The 24,505-nt window shown below is 38.7% G+C and overlaps 1 protein-coding gene across 1 annotated transcript in view; it reads left to right on the top strand.

Moving 5' to 3' along the window:
* The window catches only part of LOC131046462 (endonuclease 4), a 33,037-nt gene extending 8,865 nt beyond the window's left edge, over nucleotides 1–24,172 (top strand). Inside the window, exons 6-9 of the mRNA XM_057980217.2 lie at nucleotides 999–1,091; nucleotides 22,767–22,834; nucleotides 23,716–23,789; nucleotides 23,874–24,172. Coding sequence (XP_057836200.2) covers nucleotides 999–1,091; nucleotides 22,767–22,834; nucleotides 23,716–23,789; nucleotides 23,874–23,965 — 327 coding nt within the window. The 3' untranslated portion in view covers nucleotides 23,966–24,172. The remainder of the gene's footprint in view (nucleotides 1–998; nucleotides 1,092–22,766; nucleotides 22,835–23,715; nucleotides 23,790–23,873) is intronic.
* The last annotated feature ends 333 nt before the right edge of the window (nucleotides 24,173–24,505 follow it).

Genomic DNA, 24,505 nt, shown 5'->3' with positions numbered 1-24,505 from the left:
ATTTTGGGCACGCCAACCTGCATAAATGTTTATAAGTCTGCATATTTTCAGGCTATATATCTCTCCATTGCATTTGCTCTGTTTCACTTTTTTGATATTTCGCTGATGAGGCATTCTATGAAACATCTGTAACATTTACCTATTCCATGACCCCTTTGGACTAACATAGACATTTTTTCCTTCATCTGTAATTTATAAACATGAATGCAGAACATGGAGAATGCATATTTTTTGTCGAGCAAGTAACCTCTGGCAATATAGATAGGATAGAATATATTGTCCTCATTCTGTGCTTGTATGATTCTGTTTGGAGAATACACATAAACATTACAAGGAAACAAACTTCTTAGGAAAGCACTGACTGCGCACGAGCCTCAGCCCCAAAAGTTAAAAGAGTCGACATTTTTACAGAACCACACAGGTATAGCCTTAAATTTGATTAACACAAAATTTCCATACGATGATTTGACTAATCTATGCTAATTGTGGAAATTTTCCCCTAAAAAGTTGATGTACAACTAATCTTTCATAAGACAGCAATTGCTACCGACCCTATTTCAACCCATATCTGTTGCAGTTATCTGTGATACTGCAAGAGTCTCCTAGCAAAACGATCTCTCCGCAAGAGGGGCAATGAAAAGGAAGTTAAATTCATCAACTAACTGTGTTCAATTTTTTTGTAAGCTTCACATCTCCAGAAGACATGATATACTGTCTGCTCTTGCATACACCAAAGGTAAGAAGAATCTGAAATGATAGTTCCGTAGTTCTACAAACATGCTATGGACAAGCGCTTGTATGCTTTTGACTTTCGTTTCCAGTTTTTTCAATACATTTTCCTCATCTTGCAACTAAATTCATAAATTTCCTTCAAAATCATGATGTATAGTAACTGGGTGCTTTCTTTGGAGTTAAATTGCCAAATTCTAGAATTTATCATAACAGAATAAAGTTGTTTAGCATCCACAGGTTTTAATCCAATTGCTATTTGCCAACAGGTATGGGATACGCTGCTCATTGAAACAGCACTCAAGGACTTTTATGACTCCGACCTTGCTCTTTTCACACAAGGACTTCAGACAAATATAACCGTATGTTTATATTCTTCCTTTTCTCTGTCTATCATCCGATCTCTATATTGCTATAGAAATAGAAGGAATTTTATGAATCAATCTAAAATTATTCATCAAAACAATCTAGTATTACTTTTCTGAGCTTCTAATTTGGTACAAGTTAAAGCTTTGTATTTTCTAAAAGTAAACAGGTTAATGTTTCTGTTTTGAAGATATATTAAAGAGATTAATGTTTCTGTTTTAAAGAAATATTTTATTTCACTGGCACATTAGTTTCTTTTTCAGTTTTTATCTATTAGATTTTACTCAAATGCATCGATATGCAAACATGTTTATTAAGCTACCAAGGTATGATAAAGAGAGAATACCATATGTATTCAAGCCATGCATCTTATGTTGCTTCATAAAAATGAGAGAACTTGCATAATGTTGACTAGTAGGAGATATTTTCTCAAAACATGTCAAAACACCATCTCTATGGGTCAGATGGTTAATGTCAATATGGAAAGACACCCAAATATTAATTAAACTTCCCATGACAGTTAACTAGCGTTGCATTTCACCTTGGCCAATAGGATTTTGAACTACTTCAATACTTATCTCTTTAAGAGCCACATGAATATATCTAGATCTTGTATTGATCCTTCCACCAAAAACAGAGTGAGTGGTCAGATTAGAGTCAAACTATATAGAAATTGCAAATAAAAAATTGATCTTTAGAGCTCAATTTTGTTCTTATTTTTGGATGAAAGCTACATCACCTTTGCTAGTATTAATCTTTAGAGAATTCATTTCGCTCAAGTTCTCCACCACCTGGCCAACTTAGGTTACTAGCAAGGATATTCTTCAATTTTGTTTTTGGATTGAAATGGTCAATTTTATTTTTGCGAGTTATTAATCCTAAACTAGGTATTCTTCAACTAGCTCATCAAACAGGTATTTACATTCTTCCTAGTACTCAAAACATCTGATACACACGTACTATATTTATAACCACTTTCAAAGGCTATCAACATAACATATCAGATGTATATCAAAGGAAAACACATGGAAAGATCATCAACAATGAAGAACAGATGATAAACACCACAAAATTGAACAGATCACACTAGATTTACTCTAGAGAAGCCCTCTGAATGCGAAAAACTCAAGCAATAGTGAGTTATAAGCTCCCAAAATGTAACAGCATGTTACAGATGTTAACAATGTGACAATAGCGAAATTCTGATAGAACAAAGTTTTAAAAGCTCCAAAATGCACTTGCAATACCCATGTCACTATAAAAACTCTGAAACTATACTTGTTACAGTCAAGAGATGGACTAATGCCACCATTCTAATGGAGCCAACTTCCCACACTTTTTGTAACCAACGTACGACCTTTCTTCAGCCTCCTGAACATGGAAAATGGACGATCAAACGTCCAAAAAGTGAATACAATTGACAAAACCTTTTGCATTCCACAGTCTGTCTGCACTACGATGTTTCCACCAGTTACCCCAGGCAGTATTTGTGTTTTTGCTGCAGTATTTAAATAGACTGTTAAATTTAGTCTCAGTCGTAACTATAAAATCGTAATCTGTTTTAGCGCTCAGGAATTCGATTTTATACTTGCAATTTAATTTAGTATTAAACTAACATACTAGTTAGTTATTGTTATGTTTGGTTTAAAGTATATTCGCCGGTGTAGAAGGATCGTGGCTCCACATAGGGGTCACGACCCTATGTGGAACCACGTGGTTCCACATAGGATCGTGACCCCCTGTGGAGGCACGATCCAATGAAGACATAAGATATATATCCGCCTCCCATTATTGTATAAGAAATGAAGTACGATACATGCGGTAAAGGCAGAATACATATAATTAGTTGATCTTCATATCTACAAAGGCAAACTGATAAATCAGAAAATCAGTTTTATATTTCTTCATATCAAACAATAACAATATAAATTGATTGTCTCAGAATTTTGATTGTTCTGAAAGTCATCACAGTCTGTTTACATTTACATGGTATCAGAGCCTAACTACTTAAAGATCCGAATAGACTAAAAGCGAAGTTGACATATCAAATCGAAGATTTCTAAAATGGCGAACACAATCAGATTCGAGGACAGACTCTAAGGAGCAGCAAATTTTGTGGCTTGGAAGGTCAGAATTATGATAGTATTAAAAGAGAACAAAGTAATCAAATTCATAAAAGAAGACAAGCCCGAACCTGCAGACGAACTTCCAATAATTTCAGTAAGATTACAATTAGGAATAATTCCAACCTGGATGCTGAGAGAGTAACAAAACCAGGAATGAAGCTGTGGCAAGATTCCAGCCCTCTAAGTGTTGCACGTGGGAAGATAAATGGCTGCAAAGTACAGCCGTATGGCTGTTAGGTGACGCCAAGCTGGAAACCCCAATCTCCATGCTGAAACCTAACTTCGTCCACTGAATCCTCCAGAAAAGATGTTGTACCAACTCTAAGGCACTGAAAACTGAATGCAAGAACCAAATAACCACTGTGCTGGGGGCTACGTCCCAGATAGGCAAGACCCTGGGGTTTTCATCCCAGATGCTGAATCGCTCTCCAGAGCAAATTCTCCAAATCAAAGATGAAATGTGTAAAAAGATGGATGATAATCATGTTACCATCTCCTTATAACTCCTCCCCTCTAGCTCGAACCCTAAAAGTGTATGAAAAGTGCGCTTAGGCTTATAAAGTCTTATTTCTCATTTTTAGTCGCCAAGTATAGAGAAAACGCCACTTTTTTAATATAAAAGAATTCCGTTCATCAAAAGGGTCCCTGACAAATGGGAAACATTTAGAAAAGTTCAAGACCTTTCCAACGAGCTATAACACATGGGCATATGCATCCAGATGAAGCCAAAAACCCCTTATTACTCCAAAATGGCTATAAACATAGCCTTATTTAATTAATTAAACGCTAACTTAGGAAATATTTAAATATATTAAAAATATAACCCAAATAGTTGCACAAGGCTCAAATGACTCCAGAAGCCTGAAACAGAACTTGTCACCTGTCTGTGACTGATGTCGGAAATCATGGATCAACTGGCAGTCTCATCCCTAAAATCTAGGGATACTCCTAGAAACTAGGAAACACAGCCAAATCTCTTGAAACTGAAACCAGGGAATGGTCTCATGGAACCCCAACCCTGGACGTAGTCACAACCTCCTAAAAAGTAGGAATTGCTTCCTAAAATGTAGGAATTGCTTCCTAAAATCAAGGAAATGCTCCAAACTGGTCTACTACTGCCAGAAACACCAAATCCAAACACTGAATATCTTGACTGAGTCTCTATCCACCATTGCCAGCCTACAAGACTCCATAATAGGCTAACTCACATGTCTCTACTGTCCACTCTAGAAAGGGGACATGATAGAACCTGAGAAAACTGTGTGGAATGAAGGAAATGATAAAGCTGTAAAAATCGTGATAGATGCAGTAACGGATCACATAATACCACTTATATTAAAATATGACAACGCTTATGAAATGTTCAAAACCCTTGAAAAGACGTATGAGATAAACAATCCGAGCAAAACCCTAGCTCTAAAAAGACAGTTGAACCACATAAGTATAAATAAAGGTGAAACAATAAACTCATACTTCATGAGGATAGGTTCACTCAAAGATCAACTGCAAAAACTTGATTATCATGTCGAGAAGCAAGAACTATCAATGATTACTCTAGATGGATTACCTAAATCCTGGGAATCATTCAAACAAGGCATAAATGCAAGGGATAAATTTACAGAATTTGATCGACTAAGGGATGACTGCCTCCTTGAAGAGTCAAGGCAAATGAAAGGGGGAAATCACAAAACTAAAGATGAGGACATCCACATTCTGAACACCGACTCCAGTAAGAAAGGCAAGAAGAGAAACTTGAAGAAGAGAAAATCCCATCATGGGAAAAGCTTTCATAAGAAAGACATGTCAAAAATCCAATGTCATAGATGTGATCAATAGGGACACATGTCATTTAACTGTCCTGATAAAGTAAAACAACAGGCATCATTCGCCAAAGTAGAGAGGAACACAGAACTTGAATCTAAGAAGTTTGTATTATATTCAGCACTATCAAGTCAAGCTTCAAACAAGTCTAACACTTGGGTGATAGACAGTGGATCATCAAGACATGTTACCGGATTCAGAGAATTACTAGACTCAATGGAAAAGGGATCAAATGAAGAGGTAACGATAGGGGATGACTCTGCACATCCTGTAAAGGGTGTCGGGACATGTACAATCAGACTGAAGTCTAGAATCTCAATCCAACTCATCGGGGTACTATTTGTACCAGGCATCAAAAGGAACTTAGTCTCTATCTCTGCACTTGAGGATGACGGATATAGAGTCTCATTCATAGAAGGAAAGGTAATGGCATGGCCAAAAACAGCCACCTTCAAAAGAGCACAAGTGATTGGTTACAGACAAGGGCACCTATATGAATTGTGTAATGAGCCAAATCAAACCTTACTTCATGAAGTCATAGATCAAGCAGAAATTTGGCATAGAAGACTAGGGCACTTACATTTTCGTGCTCTAAATTAGTCACAGGACTACCTAAACTAAAGCCAATTCATTCAGATGTTTGTAAAGGATGTGCACTAGGGAAAAACACTAAAAGCTCTTTCTAGAAAAACTAAAGGGGTACTAGAACTAGTTCACTCTGACTTATGTGGGCCTATGTCTGAACCATCACTAGGAAACGCATTATACTATGTAATCTTTGTAGACGATTTTTCTAGGAAAACTTGGATTTATTTCCTTAAAAGTAAAGAATTTGAAGATATTCTTAGGAAATTTAAAGAGTTCAAATCTATAACAGAAAATCACTCTAGTAGGAAAATCAAAACTCTTAGGACTGACAATGGTAGGGAATACACATCAGAAATGTTTAAAGAGTTTTGTAAAGATGCTGTGTCATGTCCCCTTTCTAGAGTGGACAGCAGAGACATGTGAGTTAGCCTATTATGGAGTCTTGTAGGCTGGCAATGGTGGATAGAGACTCAGTCAGGATATTCAGTGTTTGGATTTGGTGTTTCTGGCAGTAGTAGACTAGTTCATTTCCTTGATTTTAGGAAGCAGTTCCTACATTTTAGGAGGTAGTTCCTACTTTTTAGGAGGTTGTGACAGCGTCCAGGGTTGGGGTTCCATGAGACCATTCCTTGGTTTCAGTTTCAAGAGATTTGGGTGTGTTTCCTAGTTTCTAGGAGCATCCCTAGATTTTAGGGATGAGACTGCCAGTTGATCCATGATTTCCGACATCAGTCACAGAAAGGTGACAGGTTCCGTTTCAGGCTTTTGGAGTCATTTGAGCCTTTTGCAGCTATTTGGGTTATATTTTTAATATATTTAAATATTTCCTAAGTTAGCGTTTAATTAATTAAATAAGGCTATGTTTATAGCCATTTTGGAGTAATAAGGGGTTTTTGGCTTCATCTGGATGCATATGCCCATGTGTTATAGCTCGTTGGAAAGGTCTTGAACTTTTCTAAATGTTTCCCATTTGTCAGGTGTTGTTCTCAAAATCTGATTACCCTTCAATGCCTTTAATAATATAATCTAAAATGAGTGCCAAGAAGACATCAAGGATAAAAGGATTTCAGAGACAACATATGACAAGGTTTGTTTAGACCTTCTACACTTCGGGCTCTTCCCTAAGCCCAGGCGGGTATACCCTTTGTGAATTAAATTCACACTCTTAAGCAACAAACCCACAGCAAACCAGTCCAGAAAACCAGTGAGTTTATTCACCTTAAAAAAAAAACAACTGAAAGCAAAGAATGAAACAATATTCAACTTCAGTATATTTGATCAACAAAGCATGCAATAAACAGCTTCGATTAGTACCAGTGCTTTATCCAAGGCTACAGAGTCACTCAAACTCGAATAAAACTCCTGAAATAAAACATCTCTATACTTCCCATCAACTTGGTCTCCATTTATCCCTGTAAATGCCTAACATCAACAAGAATTTAATCACCTCAAAATAAGCTGGGATCCTCAAAATTCAAAGTTCATCCCGAAGTATCTACTGGTAGAGTGGTCATGCCTGTTTAATTTCCCTCCTAAAGAGAAATGCTAAAAACACCCATACTGAGATTGCTTTACAATTCCATTCAAACAGAAAAATCCTAGATTATTCTGAATGAAAGAGTAAATACGATCAAGGACAAATTTGAAGACGACACAGAGCTTTACTCAAAACTGATGGTCTGTATATTGATATTCATTTGAAAAAAGATTTTACAAGAGTCTGATTCTCCATTAAACTTTGGAAAAGCTCAGATAACATTTCTGCAGCGTTTTCTTACAAAAATTGCGTGATCCCTTTCTCTCTAGTCCTGGTATCCATTTATAACAATATGGATGCACAAAGCTTCGGACTTCTTTGAGGAAAGTTTGTTACAATTACTTCAAAAATTGAAGAAGTTACAATTTCAGTTATGCGCTCTTTTCAGCTTCTTTAGCAGTCTGTTGGACAGGTTATTCAGTTGCAACCTCCTCTGGCTTTTCAGGGACGTTCTCTAATTGCTCCGGATCTCGAGTGGAATATTTAATTCCCAACTCACCATACGTCTCCTCGGTCGGCCATACAAAATTAATCACATCACTTTTAACCTTAGTCAACCCTTTCCAAGAATTCCTCAGTTTGTTGACTTCTGAGTTAAGAAAACTGTAGTGTGATTTAATTCTCTCTATTTCCTGTATGGTTATAACAAAAAATGAGGTGTCATCCAGATCAATAATTCCCTTGACCCTTGCTGACAATTTAACATTTATCTCATTGAGCCATATCTGTTTGTCTTTCAGTTGATCTGGATTAGCAAAAATTCCTGGGAGTAATTCACACACCTGATCAGTGTATTCCTTTTTAAGCAATTTAACCCTTCTTTCCACATTATCCACCTCTGTCACCAATTGCAATAAACTCTTAGTAATATCAGAAGTGGATTTGATAATAGGGTTAGCTCTTGCCTCATCACAGGAAACACACATGAACTCTAAATCCTGCTCCCTAGGCCTCCATCTGTCAAAAATGGGTGTCAATATGACTTTATCTCTTATCAACTCAGTCCATATCTCCATGACTTTTCCTACACTATTGTGAAGGAGTGAAGCATTTATAGTGTCTGCAAAACTGGAGACTGTGGCCTTGATCTTTTCTTCATACTTCCCTGCATAATAGGCCTGAGTTTGCTTAAGACTCTCCAATTCTTGGGGAGTTATCTCTATCATCTGAGAGCTGGAAGGTGCAGGAGATGGTGGAAGCTCAATAATGGGACTAGTAGGTGGAGGTCTTGCAGGAGAAGAGGTGATCATTAATGTTGAAGATTCACCTTGTTGACGTTGTCCTGCTAATTGGCTCTGCAATCTGGCAATAATACTCTCCTTGCCTCTTATTTCCTCCTTGGCACTGTCATAAGCCTTCAAGACTGTTTCCAATTTGAGCTGGAGAGCCTCCTTTTCTTTAGCATCCTTCTCAGCTACTGCAACACTAAATTTGGCAGTCTCCAACACCGTGCTAGCAGCCTCTACTACCCCTGTGCTTTCTACTCTCCTGACCATCAATCCGCCAATGTGACTTGTCCCTGTGGTGTCTTTACCCTTCTTGTCCTCATTTCTCTTAAGGGACCACATGACTAGAGCAGCATTGTCTTTACTGAATGTAACCCCTTCCATGGGTTTGGTTTCTTTCCTCACTGCATCCAGCACCAGAGCATCAGCAATATTCCATTCTGGCAAAATGAGCACTCCAGCTTGTGCTACTAAATCTCTCCCCTGTTCAGAAGTGATGGTTTTGAATTCTTCCATCATCTCCTGTTTTATTTCTTCCTCCACCAAGGCTGGATCTTTATTTAATTGTTCTGCCTTTCTTGTTTCACATCTAGCATTATATTTATCTATATGTTGTTTCCATATAAACTGCATGAATGCTTCAGATGTTACAAAACTATCATCGGCTAGAAAAGCACTAGTGGCCTTCTTTATCTCAGGATCCCACTCTTGGCCTTTAAGTTCAGTCGAGGTGATGTCCATTTGTGCTTCAGTGGGTTCTTCTGGCATCCCCTCTTCCACTTCATCATATGTATACGCAATCTCCCCCAAACTACCCAACTGAGAGAGGTATTTAGTTGCTGCTTGTTCATCTCCAATGTGGAGAGGGGATTGGGATGGGGAATATAAGGGTGTATCTGATTGCACTTCCTTCCCCACCCTCTGCTTCTTTGGGCTGTCTTGGATGTCAATGACTTCATGTGCTTTCCTCTTCCCTTTAGATGAAGAGGGTTCCCCTCTTGCAGACACCAACACACTATAACCTGCTTTCTTATGCAGGGTGTAATCACCAGGAGGGATGGCTTTAATAGGAGCTGATTTCCCCAAAATCATTCTTGCTTTCTCAGGGTTGTTTTTAATTACAACTCCCCTTTTCTCCTTTATTGTCTGCATCACATCCTCAAAACAAATAATCAAAAATTTTATCTTTTCTTCCAATGGGAAGAAGCTAGACAATGGGTCATAGCTAGCATCAAATTGATGCACAAAATCCAGGGCCTTCTTGTAAGCTACCCATTTTTCCTTTCTCAACTCCTGTTCATCCAAATCAAATTCATTCCTGATGAGGTCTTCAGGAAAGTGGAATTGGTGGGGCCTACCTCTGCATGCTACCTTCTTCCGGAATACACCATTGTAGAAGTCCTCCGGATCAGCACATCTTGACACTGCAGTGGACAAATGGTAGGGTTTGAGGAAATCCTCAAAACATTTCCAGCCGCCCTTGGTGATTACAAATTGGTGGGCTACTGTAGCTGTAGGGAAAATAGTCCCTTTACCTCGGCCTGTTAACTCTGCCTCTTGCAAGTCACCAATTTGTCTGAGAATTTCAGCTATTCCCACTTTGAGGGGGACCTGGTATGGTAACAAAAATGGGGTGCCTCTGAAACCAAAAACCCTAAACACTGTGGACACTGGATACAAATACATATCACCCCAGTTATGAACAATCTTGACATTCTCTGCGAATTCTTTTGGTCTTAAGAATTCCAGAAGAATCTTGGGGACTCGTGGATTGTCAGAGCAAAGAAGAGTCCTTATTTTGGATGCAAAGTATTTATCAAACTTTAGAAAACTTGCATCCTCTCTATCCCATGACAATACGGTACTCCATAATTGTACCGGCATCTTCTCTCCCTCCTTTTCTTTTACCAGATCCATTCCACTGGCAAAATAATCTCCACCTTTGAAGAGGAAGAGGTGCATCAATAATGAATACCACCCAAATGGCCTATCCACCTTCCCATTCTTTATCCCCATCAGTCCTCCATGGATAGCATCAGCAATATAGGAGGCATAATCAAATGTAATAGCAAGAGAAGGATTCAGAATTTGAACAATCATTAACAGATAATGATTTGGTACATTAGATTCAGCATCCTCTCCTAGAACTTGGCAAAGTGCCCAGTACATCCCTTTTGCCCTTAAGGTAAACATACTTAGTGAAAAGGGTTCTTGTGTATTGGGCCCTACAACTGTTAACCCTCCCACTTTCAGAAAAAGTTCTTTGAGAGGCCCATTCCTGAGATGAGTCCTCTGTGCCCTGTATACCTGAGTTAATTGTGTGAAGTTTATATGCTCCAAGAAATTGGTAAACTCACTAAGCCCAAACGCTTTTCTCAGCTCTTCTGCATTTATCTCCACGAGGGTTTTTCCATTCACATCCCGGATACACCTGGTAACTGAATCATAATTTAATGCCATCTGGGTTAACAAATCTGTATCCATGAACACCCCTGGGACTACCAATTTCCCAACATCTAATTCCCAAATGCTATTTTGAGGAGCAGGAGAATTCCTCATTCCGAAACCGATTTTAAATAATCCCAACCCAGACAGCCCAACCTGTGGGTCTCTTAACCAATTACCCTTATCATACAATCCTTCTCCAATTCTCAGTCGTGGAGCCCTGGGTATTAATTCTTTGGCCTTAGATGCCTGGTTGGTTGACAGCGTCAACTGCTCTAAGAAGTCATCACACACACTTCTTTCAAGATAATCAACTTTACCAGAGAATTCCCTTTTAGGAGCCATTTTCAATACAACCAGATAAATATCACTTCTGAAACTATTTCTGTTATACAAGAACAGTTTCACGCATTACAACACAAGAACGGCTGCAAAATAAGAAAAAAACCTGATGCTTGCTCGAAGAAATTCGCTCTGCAACCAATTCGCCTTCTCTGTGTTTGTAAAAGATAACTCTGCGTTTGCCTCCTCTGCAAAAATCCTTTTAAGAAGTATCCTTACTTGGTTGTTAGGAAATCAAATGCTTGTACTCTGGGCCTTAACTGTAACATTGATTCCGCATGCTTCGACCGTCCCTTCAAAATCGAATTCATACGAGAATTCATATTTTAGCTCCAACGGGCCGCAGTCTTTCTGCAAGTGTCTCTCTGTGAATTTCATTTTGACGGCTTTGTCCTTAGTCTAAGTCCTATCTTTTATTGGCTACATAATACCACGCGGCATCTGACCATTGGCTTAGAAAATCCCCTCGCATTCTATTTTGATACTGGCTGAATGTCGCCCTTTATACTGCAGCGGGCCCGTGCTTTTCTCTTTTTGCCATGTCATCATCACGACACGTGGACGGCTGATATTCATTCTCGCTATTTCGCAGCCTTAAAGGGTGAGCACTTAACCCTTGCGAAATAGCGCGGGCCGTTGGATTATCTTTCAAGTTAATCACCTTTTAATCCTTCGAACAGGTCCTCAGGAATGGTGGGCCCGCTGAGTCATCAGTGACATCTAGCATCTAGTCATCCACTGTGCTGATTTGTCATTATGTCATTTGCCGGAAGAAGAACCATGGGGGCCCCACCTCAGTCTCGACAGGTTTACCTCAGAAATGGTGGGCCCACTGAAACGCCATAGACACTTGGCTTTCTTGTCACCTTCGAAGCTGACCTGTCAACTTTTCATTTGTCGAACATACACTATAGGGACCCACAGCTGCCTTTTAGACTGCGTGTCATCAAGACATGTGGACGGTCCAGGTTAACTTTCGCTATTTCGCAGCCTTAAAATGTGAGCATCTTACCCTTGCGAAATAGCGCGAGCCGTTAGATCTTATCTCGACTTGCGCGGCATTTAAGCCCTGCTAGGAGCTTTCAGAAGAGGTGGGCCCACGGACACATCATGGACACCTGGCGTTCTTGTCCTGCTGACTGTGGCGGCCTGTGCCACGTGTTACCTTATAATACGCCAAAAGAAAGCCACGGGGCTCCAGTTATCACTGACAACTATGCCTTCCACTTACCCTGTCGTGACAGATGGACGGCTGATATTAATCCTCGCTATTTCGCAGCCTTAAAGGGCAAGCACTTAACCTTTGCGAAATAGCGCTGACCATCAGATCCTTTCTCAAGTTGCTCAGCATTTAAACCCTGCTAGGAGCTTTCAGAAGAGGTGGGCCCACGGACACATCATGGACACCTAGCGCCCTGTCATCTTCGAAGCTGACCTGTCGACTTTCCATTCGCTGGAAGGAGCCACGGGGTCTCAATGAATTGTAAGAGTTATCCCTGCCAGGTCACCTCCACCTGTGAGCTGACTCATCTTTGGGGCCCACTTTGATCCTTAATCTTAAAATGTTGACTGTGGCGGCCTGTGCCACGTGCTGCACTCCAATACGCCAGAGAAGACCACGTAGAGGGGGCCCCACCTTCTTGACAGCCGCAACCTTCACTTCCTCCGCATGACACATGGACGGCCGATATTAATCCTCGCTATTTCGCAGCCTTAAAATGTGAGCACTTAGCCTTTGCGAAATAGCGCCAACCGTCGGATCTTTCCCCAAGTTGATCAGTGTTTACTGGGCCCGGCACTTTAGAAGGAAATAATAAAAGGCGAAAATTTTCAAATAATAAACATGACCGCCTAGGTAAATAGCAAGGGGGGACACTTCTTACGACCCCTCGACCCATGACTTAAGTGAAATAAAGTAACGTCGGAATAGAAACCAGGGGACCTAACACAAAAGATAAAGCCTAAAACTTAGAAAAACCTTAAACCCTCTAGGTTTAGAATAAGGCTGAAGCATTTGGGGCCACATCTTATACAAATTTTTTCAAAAACCATAGCCAAATATGGGGAAAGAACCCAATTTTAAAACAGCGATAACATCAGGGACCTTTTGATGAACGGAATTCTTTTATATTAAAAAAGTGGCGTTTTCTCTATACTTGGCGACTAAAAATGAGAAATAAGACTTTATAAGCCTAAGCACACTTTTCATACACTTTTAGGGTTCGAGCTAGAGGGGAGGAGTTATAAGGAGATGGTAACCTAATTATCATCCATCCTTTTACACATTTCATCTTTGATTTGGAGAATTTGCTTTGGAGAGTGATTCAACATCTGGGACGAAAACCCCAAGGTCTTGCCTGCCTGGGACGTAGCCCCCAGCACAGTGGTTATTTGGTTCTTGCATTCAGTTTTTAGTGCCTTAGAGTTGGTACGACATCTTTTTTGGAGGATTCAGTGGACAGAGTTAGGGTTCAGCATGGAGATTGGGGTTTCTAGCTTGGCGTCACCTAACAGCCGTACGGTTGTAGCGTCACCTAACAGTCGTACGGCTGTACTTTGCAGCCATTTCTCTTCCCACGTGGAGCTATGTAAGAGCTTTGGATGTTTGCCGCAGCCTCCTTCTTGATTATAGTATTCACTCTTCATCCAGGTTGGACTCATTGTTATTATAATCTTCCTGGAATTGTTTGGAATCACTATCTGGATAATTATTTGATTTAAATAATCAAAAATCTGCTTGGTACGATTCTGATTTGGCTATGTATGAACATTTATTTCCAGTACTCTTTTCATGTACTTGTTCTTCAATTATTACTTGCTGAGAAACTATCAAAGACACAAAAATAAACAAACCTTCTGCAACTTCTGAATATTCTCTAAAACCATCAAAGGAAACACAGGGAAATATAGTTTATTAATTTAAAAACTACAGCAGATCAGCAAGGGGATCCATCAGGGATCTTTCAGTGGTATCAGAGCTTTGATCTTGCCAGCCTGTTGGGTGAAGATCAAGAGTTCTAATTCAGATTTGAGTTTAGTTTGGTTGAAAATCAAATTGGACATCATGACAGGGTTGTTTAGAAATAAACAAGCAAGGAAAGAATCTGAACAAACACCTTCAAGGAGTTCCAGACAGTCTAAGGGTACAACTCCTTCAACAAGTACAAGGAGAAGGTCTCCTGCCAAGATATTTAATGATACAGTTATGAACAGCTATCATCAGTATTGTTCTCTTCCTAAGATGATACGTGAGCTTATTTCCTTCACACAATTTATCGGTGTACCCGGAGCAGACGAAGATAACTTGGTAGCTACAAGTTCAGATCAGTGGCAAAGAAGGAAAGAAGAATCAAGGGTGCAGGAATCAGGAATGGACAGAGAACTTTCATTTAGGGGTAATATACTTCTACATAAGAATGTTTTGGTGCCCTCAAGTTCCGATGAGTGGGACAAGAATTTATGTGATGGTTTTGTTAGACATGTGGATTCAACTCAAGGAGACATTAGGACAGCTTTGGATAATGAATTGTCCTCACCTTCCGTGTAGGGGATTTCCCAAGAGGCAACTGATTTAGAGGCTAGCAATTCTGATTTTTATGACAGCAGTGAGGTACCTTTGCATCAGCTTGAGGTATCAATGTCTACACTTGTACAAGATGGTGCCAATGGGCTGTCACATGAAGGTATTCAAAATTCGGGTACCAATGACACTTGGAATGTTGAGAACTCATATCATGATGATTCTGATTTTATAGATCAGACCTTAGAATCCAGCCCAGTATGTTCTCTTAGTAGCACTGGACCCCAGGATCGTGAGCCAGTGGGTTGTGCGGACACATGGGATGCAGAAGAGAGTGATGACAATGCATTTTCAGCAGTATCATCATTGACAGATGTGGTGTTCTCAGAGGCACAGAGCAGCAGTACTTTGGATGAGGTTGTATCCATGGCCGAGTGCATACATGATGTTGACTATAGAGAGGTACAGGATACAGATACAACTTCTTTCCACAATGTAGATTTTGAGTTTGTACAGTTACAGGAGAGCCAACATTCTCGGACTCCTCATCACCTGATTGGACAACTCAAGGTTGATGACAAGTGTATAGACACAGTTATTGAGCATTTCGATGTCGCTCGCCAGTTGTTGGCTACACATAGTTGGAGAACCCTCATGATTGATGAGCAGGGCAGCAGTAATTTTTCCTTACCAGAGTTTCATGCTCTTTATGGAGCCATTGGGATACTGAAGCATGAGTATTTATAGTTAGTGGCTGACCGAGATTATCTCCTTCAGAGGGATTTTATTAGTTATGGTGCTTTGTTGAGGGAAGAGGAGGAAGTTGATATCCTCTCTCAGGAGCTTGAGGTGACTGTTGTTGCATGGGAGGATACCCAGTTGTCCCTTCAGGAAGCGAATTCCAGATTGGAGGAGCTTTCTGATAGGTTGAGAGTGGCACAGACATCATCAACGACAGATACAATACAGTGTTCTACTGTGACACTGCGAGATTCACCAGAGAGTTGTGATTTGACTCACGATATTACTCCATCATTGTTTTCATAGGCGACTAGCAGATTGTCAGCTGGTTGGGAGTATGATACTCCTATTGACTTGTTTCCTTCTCTGGAAAGCAAATCTTCTTTTACACCTCTTATAGCTGACGAGGGAAACCAGTATGTTTCACTGCAGAGCCACGGTGCTCAGTTGAGGTGTATTATGGATTTTGGATCTCAGACATATGAGTTGTCTTCGGATTCATGGTTTGAGAGCAGTGGGAATGATAATGAGTTTGATGGACAAGATTATGACACAGAGCCATTGAGTGAGCCTACGAGAGTCCATTTAGATTACCTCGTGAGGAGTGCACTTCATTTCTCTTTTAGTCCGATTGTAGATGATTGGATGGCTCACAGAAGTGAGTTGGTTCGGGACTTATACTATTCGTGTTGCGATAGTGCTCTCCCATCTTCTGAGGATAGAGTTATTGATTGCAGGCACCTGATCCAGCAGTTTGGGATGGATTGTTTGCGGGATCAGCAAACAATCCACCGTTATGATGAGTAGCGACCGTCAGAGTTTTTCATCTCCTTGACACAAAGACTTCATTCAGGATCATGGGGGAAGGATGATGCATGGATTAGCAAGTGTGTTGTTGTGGATGGTTATCACAGGTGTGAGAGTTTCACAATGGCTGTAGAGAGACACGGTATCGAGGATGCCTTTACTATCATTCTCTCTTCATGACAGATGGATGTGGATTTAGTTTTATTTGGGATCCAGGTGTTGATTCATTTGATACAGCATCTTATAGGGATTATAGTATGTTGCTCCAGATATTAAGATTGTATGGCACTTATATCAGAGGAGAGCAACAGGAGCAGTTTATGTCCTATAGGTGGTTTGTGTGGGATCATGGTATAGACGTGTAGTACCTTTCTTTCGTGGATCCTACATGGGTTGCTTCACTTCAGATGTATAGATGTAGTCGTGGGTGTACAGTGGTTGTTGACACTTGGACGGTATGTTCGGAATATCACGAGGATGGAGCTGGAGTTTACCCACTATCCATCTCAGTTTGTCGAGCAGAGTGGGACGACAATTGATCCATAGGTTGATTGTCATCAGATAGCTGACGTGGATGAGTTATGTGATGTTACTCCTAGTGAGTACTTTGAGCCAATTGATGTGGCAGTTTCACCTGATTCTCTAGACAGGGTGATTGTTTCATTGCTGGTTGGTGATTACATATTTTTAGAGGCCAGCCTGGACAGTGATGATTTTAGTCAGTATTATATATTGTCTAGTGAGTTGGCATTAGATCTTTCGGCACATCAGCAGCAGTGTGTGGCAGTTGTGTGTCACTTGTGTCAGATGGGGTCAGATCACAGAGGGTCTTCCATGGATTGGCATTCATTGGATATTATGATGGATGTTATGCATGTTGGTGATCACAGACACACTAGTGGTCTTGGCATTTATGGATATTTGATCTATGGAGATGATATAGTTTTCCATTGCTCACTTGAGGTATTCAGTGGGAGCTATGCTTCGCTCTGGGACCCAAGCAGTGTTGATTTGACAGCACAAGTTCTTCAGAGTTTTGAGGAGCCATTCCAGACCGAGGTATTGCATGTTGTTTATATCAGAGATGAGCAGCAGTTACATGCAATGATTTGTTTACATCTTATTTGGGATGGTGGAGGATTGGTGTTTCAGTTGCTTGTGGGCAAGCAACTCCGAGAGGGGAGGATTGTCATGTCCCCTTTCTCGAGTGGACAACAGAGACATGTGAGTTAGCCTATTATGGAGTCTTGTAGGCTGGCAATGGTGGATAGAGACTCAGTCAGGATATTCAGTGTTTGGATTTGGTGTTTTTGGTAGTAGTAGACTAGTTTGGAGCATTTCCTTGATTTTAGGAAGCAGTTCCTACATTTTAGGAGGCAGTTGCTACTTTTTAGGAGGTTGTGATAGCATCCAGGGTTGGGGTTCCATGAGACCATTCCTTGGTTTCAGTTTCAAGAGATTTGGGTGTGTTTCCTAGTTTCTAGGAGCATCCCTAGATTTTAGGGATGAGACTGCCAGTTGATCCATGATTTCCAACATCAGTCACAGAAAGGTGACAGGTTTCGTTTCAGGCTTTTGGAGTCATTTGAGCCTTATGTAGCTATTTGGGTTTTTTTTTAATATATTTAAATATTTCCTAAGTTAGCGTTTAATTAATTAAATAAGGCTATGTTTATAGCCATTTTGGAGTAATAAGGGGTTTTTGGCTTCATCTGGATGCATATGCCCATGTGTTATAGCTCGTTGGAAAGGTCTTGAACTTTTCTAAATGTTTCCCATTTGTCAGGGACCCTTTTGATGAACGGAATTCTTTTATATTAAAAAAGTGGCGTTTTCTCTATACTTGGCAACTAAAAATGAGAAATAAGACTTTATAAGCCTAAGCGCACTTTTCATACTCTTTTAGGGTTCGAGCTAGAGGGGAGGAGTTATAAGGAGATGGTAACCTAATTATCATCCATCTTTTTACACATTTTATCTTTGATTTGGAGAATTTGCTCTGGAGAGTGATTCAGCATCTGGGACGAAAACCCCAGGGTCTTGCTTGTCTGGGATGTAGCCCCCAGCACAATGGTTATTTGGTTCTTGCATTCAGTTTTCAGTGCCTTAGAGTTGGTACGACATCTTTTCTGGAGGATTCAGTGGACAGAGTTAGGGTTCAGCATGGAGATTGGGGTTTCCAGCTTGGCGTCACCTAACAGCCGTATGGCTATACTTTGCAGCCATTTCTCTTCCCACGTGGAGCTATGTAAGAGCTTTGTATGTTTGCCGCAGCCTCCTTCTTGATTACAGTATTCACTCTTCATCCAGGTTGGACTCATTGTTATTATAATCTTCCTGGAATTGTTTGGAATCACTATCTGGATAATTATTTGATTTAAATAATCAGAAATCTGCTTGGTACGATTCTGATTTGGCTGTGTATGAACATTTATTTCCAGTACTCTTTTCATGTACTTGTTCTTCAATTATTACTTGCTGAAAAACTATCAAAAACACAAAAATAAACAAACCTTCTGCAACTTCTGTCTATTCTCTAAAACCATCAAAGGAAACACAGGGAAATATAGTTTATTAATTTAAAAATTACAGTAGATCAGCAAGGGGATCCATCAGGGATCTTTCATGCTGGGATTAAGAGGGAGTTCACTGTACCTTACAATCCTCAACAAAACGGGGTTGCTGAAAGAAAAAATAGAACAATAGTAGAAGCGGCAAGAGCTATGTTGTTAGATCAAAACCTAGAAACTGCGGTTTGGGGAGAAGCCACTAATACCGTTGTATACATTCAAAATAGATGTCCTCACTCTCATATTGGTGACAAAACTCCTGAAGAAGTCTTTACTGGAATTAAACCTGATATTAGCCATCTCAAAATATTTGGATGTCCTGTTTATATTCATGTACCTAAGGAGAAAAGAACTAAATTAGAACCTACTGGACAGATCGGGATTTTTGTAGGATATAGTGAAACATCTAAAGCCTACCGAATATTCATCCCTGGTCAAAGACAAATAGAATTAAGCAGAGATGTCATATTTGAGGAAGATATAGCTATTAACAAAACAAGGAGTTCCATCACACTTGAAATCCCAACTAATTCCATTAATTTGGAAGAAGATTCTCTTTCTGAAACTCAGAGGGAGCATCCTGAGGATAACACCTTGGAACTTGAGAACACTACAACAGAGAATCCCAAGAAGAGACCACTATGGGCCACTAAAACAGTACAGGAAGCAGAATCCTTTGCAGCACCTAGAGGAACAGTTAGAGAAAGCAAAAGACCTTCAAACTTTTCTAGCTATGTTACTCTAATGACAGAACTCATAAATGTTGAACCTTCAAGTGCCGAAGAGGCTCTTAAACAACAAGTATGGAAGGATGCCATCGTAGAGGAATATCAATCTATCTTAAAGAATGATGTGTGGAAAATTGTGCCTAGACCTAAAGGAAAATCAATTGTATCTTCTAAATGGCTCTTTAAAATTAAGCATGCTGCTGATGGCAGTATAGAAAAACATAAGGCAAGATTTGTTGCTCGAGGTTTCTCATAGAAGGAAGGAATTGACTATGAAGAAACATTTGCACCTGTTGCACGATACACTTATGTCAGAACAATCCTGGCTATAGCAGCATCTAAAGGATGGAAAGTCCATCAAATGGATGTAAAAACTGCATTTTTAAATGGAACAATTGAAGAAGAAGTATATCTAGAGCAACCTGAGGGATTTGAGGTAAATAATGCTAAAACACATGTATGCAAGTTAGAGAAAGCACTGTATGGATTAAAACAAGCTCCTAGAGCATGGTACGAAAGAATTGACAGTTACTTATTAGAGATAGGTTTCTCAAAGAACATTGCTGATCCAAATCTATATTTCAAAATAATCAAAGGTGAAATGTTGATACTCATATTATATGTAGATGACTTATTAATTACTGGCAAAGATCATCTCATTGCAAAATGCAAACAGGAACTAGCTTCAAAGTTTGAGATGAAGGATTTAGGTCTACTCCATTATTTCCTTGGATTAGAAGGATGGCAAAAACCAGATGGTATTTATCTGAATCAATGTAAATATACCATTGACATTCTGAACAGATTTGGAATGATGAATTGTAAGCCAATGTCATCTCCTATGGAAACAAACCTACATAAACTAAAAGAAGCTATAGCAGATTCCAAATTTGCAGATTCAACATTATACAGACAGATTATTGGATCATTAATGTACCTAGTCAATACCAGACCTGATATATGCTATGCAGTAAATGCACTTAGCCAACACATGGTTGAACCCAAAGAAATACATTTGGTTGCAGTGAAGCATATATTGAGATATCTACAAGGTACCTTGGACTATGGACTGCATTATGAACACACTGCATTGAACCTACATGGATACTCTGATTCAGACTGGGCTGGAAGCGTGATAGACAGGAAGAGCACTTCAAGATGTTGTTTCAACTTAGGATCAGCTATGGTATCTTGGATCTGTAGAAAACAATCATCTGTAGCTCAGAGCTCCACACAAGCTGAATATATAGCTGCATCCATGGCAGCTAAGGAAGCCGTATGGTTGAGAAAATTGATAGTAGGACTGTTTGGTGAAAGTCTGAAGCCTACTATCATTCATTGTGACAATCAGAGCTGCATTAAACTCTCATTGAATCCAGTTTTCCATGATAGATCCAAGCACATTGAGATCCCATATCACTATGGAAGAGACATGACAGAGAGAAAGGTAATAAAACTGGAATATGTCAATACAGGAGATCAGACAGTTGACATTCTCACCAAACCCCTAGCAAGAGTGAAAATTGATCACTTCAGGAGGTATCTTGGTATGGTTAAAATGTAATTGATGTCTAAAATTATGTAAACTTCTTGGTCATATATTTGAGTATATGAAGAATGTAACCTTTCCCTGTGTTCATTCCTAAAGGGTGACGATTCTTTAGTTAATGAACACTTGTATTTTAACATTGTAAGGTGACGATCTTATAAATGTTTGGAAGATCATATAAACTGAAAATCAGACAATTTGAATATCAGTAATATGATAAGTTATAGTAGACATTATGTAAGCGGATTAATGTTAGTGCACATACTATAACAAGGATATCAAAGTGAGTATATCCTTAGTATCACAGGATGATACTTATAACAAGGATATCAAAGTGAGTATATCCTTAGTATCACAAGCTGATACTTAAAATTGGATATCAAAGTGAGTATATCCTTAGAATCACAAGATGATTCTTCACACCTAGGTGATGTAATTATCATGAGATTAGTGTTGAGCTAAATTAAAGTTTAGGTCTATACTCCTAAGACTAAGAGGGAGTGTTAAATTTAGTCTCAGTCGTAACTATAAAATCGTAATCTGTTTTAGCGCTCAGGAATTCGATTTTATACTTGTAATTTAATTTAGTATTAAACTAACATACTAGTTAGTTATTGTTATGTTTGGTTTAAAGTATATTCGCCGGTGTAGAAGGATCGTGGCTCCACATAGGGGTCACGACCCTATGTGGAACCACGTGGTTCCACATAGGATTGTGACCCCCTGTGGAGGCACAATCCAATGAAGACATAAGATATATATCCGCCTCCCATTATTGTATAAGAAATGAAGTACGATACATGCGGTAAAGGCAGAATACATATAATTAGTTGATCTTCATATCTACAAAGGCAAACTGATAAATCAGAAAATCAGTTTTATATTTCTTCATATCAAACAATAACAATATAAATTGATTGTCTCAGATTTCTGATTGTTCTGAAAGTCATCACAGTCTGTTTACATTTACTTAAATGCTGTGAAAAAAGCAAATTTGTCTGGGTAGGATGAATTTTTTGTGTGTGACAAGAGGCTAATTTGCAGTCATATGATTTCCACAGTTTATAGTGTTAATGTATATAGCTTCTAGATTCAACTGTGAGATTTTTTGCTCATACGACTTTTTAGATCAAACTCCATGATTTATCATCAGGAAGAACAGGCTAATTCGTCACAAAATCTTGTGTGCTCATGTTTAAGGTCTGCATTTTCTCTTTGGCACTTCCAAGATGATCCAAATCACCTTAGTCAACCATGAGATCATTCCACCCATATCTGCTCTCGAACACTTCATTTTGCAATGAAACTCATAACCTCGTGACAACAGTTCATGAACATAGAATGCCATAACCCTAATGGTCCAGTACACATTGAACCACTTTAATGGTTAGCTATATAATTGTAAATTGGTAGACAATATTTTATTATTTTCCCAACCTAGGAGAGAGCATCCATACATCATGTCTGTCATATGTAAGTAAATACTCTTCATCTGTTAGTGCTGAGCAATTCCTGTGTAATATTTCAGAACATTAAAATGATTTAGTTTGGTAGATTTTCTAATTCATTAGTTCTTTTTGCTGCAGAGGTAATTTCTTTCTTTTTCATGAGTGATTTAATATTTGTGCATGCATTTTTTAGTAACGTTTCTTTTCTTCATTTTTGGAACAGGATAGTTGGTCAAATGATGTGTCAACATGGGAGAAATCCAGCACAAAAGGGCTTGCTTGCCCAAATCCGTAAGACCACTTTATAATTGTGGGGGGATATTTATTTAACCTGATTAGGCATCATTTACAAACAAAGAAATCATAGTATAATATATATTGAGTGCATCTTGTAAAGAAAATTTGCTCAGTATTTAATTATGCAACTAAAAACCCTGCAGCAAAAAAAATGTCCAAAAATCTTTAAAAAAAAATTAGGGCAAATTGAGATTATATTAAAGTTTGCATGGCTGATTTATAAGAAAATTCAAAATTCTCAGAAAAAAAAAGAAGTGAAGTGAAGGATAAACTTTCTCATAATATATTTTTTTACTGAAAACTCAGGGTGTAAGTTTAAATAATTTACCTTGCCTACAAACCTACATGTTCTTTCACTTGCATTTCATTATGCTCAAATGAACTCAACTGGGTGACCTGAAGAATGTTGCTATAAATTATCAACTCTTTAGTCTATTACTATTGTGTAAATTTTCTTAACTACGAGCAGATTGTTTTGTACAAGATAACTAAAGGATGGAAATGATATGAATTTTTTTTTAAATTTAACATCAAATGTCTTTTGTTAAGTCACCAATGAGCATCCCTATCTGTAGTAGATGTAGAAGTTCAATTAAACAATATATTATCTTAGGTCTAAACAAGGGTTATTTTCATTCTCTACAAAAGTTTACAAAGGTCTAGGTCCTTTCAAAATCCCTGTTCACCTAATCAAAAAAAGGGTTTTTTTGAAAGATGTGTAATATATTACAATCAATCAAAACTTGTTATAAGTTTGAATCAGTGCAGTTTATTGAGATATCCGTCCACAATAACCAGAACTAGCCATTCATTTGCATGTCTAATATGTTTTTACCGAGGAGGTTGATTTGTTGCACTTGTCATTTTGGCATTAGGTATGGAATGGAAAGCGTTGGTCTAGCTTGCAATTGGGCGTACAAAGATGCTCCTGCTGACAGTGTTTTGAAGGGTAAGCTCCCCTAGTCTAGTTTTTACCAGTTAAAATTTTACACCATTTCAGCGTTGAGGCCATGAAAGTGAAATTCAATTGCAGATGATTATTTCCTCTCTCGTCTGCCTGTCATTGAAGAACAACTTGCAAAAGGAGGTGTGAGGTTGGCTGCAACTCTAAACCGCATTTTTTGATCAAGTCATCCAGACAGGGGAGCAATATGACTATAAAATTATCACTAGATTTTCACACTCGATTCCATGTTTTCTAGAGATATGCCATTGTTTTATTCTGTAAACCACTTAACTATACACTTCCAAGAAAATGGGTATATTGTTTTATTCTGTAAATTACTTAACTATACACTTACAAGTAAATGGGTATATGATTTCTACTTTGCACTATTGGAATTAGAAGCAAGTGATTTTCAGTATATTCACCATTTATGATGCTCTCACTTCACAAAACAAATGACAAAAGCACAATTAGAAGAATGTAGTGTATATATATAAAAATGATATATTTGATTTTTTTGTTTTTTTTTAAATCTACTTAATGGAAGAGTGAAGGGTCAAGTTTTTAGGTGCCTATTACGTGGACTTTGTCATTGAACCAAATACATTTTCAATATTTATTCATGACATACATTTGATAAAAAAATAATAAATCATTCACAAAAATTAACATGTGTTTTAAATTTTAATCTGGTTAATCTGGTTGGGATTAAATGTAGC

The sequence above is a fragment of the Cryptomeria japonica genome, chromosome 7, assembly GCF_030272615.1.
Source record: "Cryptomeria japonica chromosome 7, Sugi_1.0, whole genome shotgun sequence".
NCBI classification, from domain to species: domain Eukaryota; kingdom Viridiplantae; phylum Streptophyta; class Pinopsida; order Cupressales; family Cupressaceae; genus Cryptomeria; species Cryptomeria japonica.
Note: the sequence above shows the minus strand (reverse complement) of the source record. Positions and strands in the feature narration are given on the sequence as shown.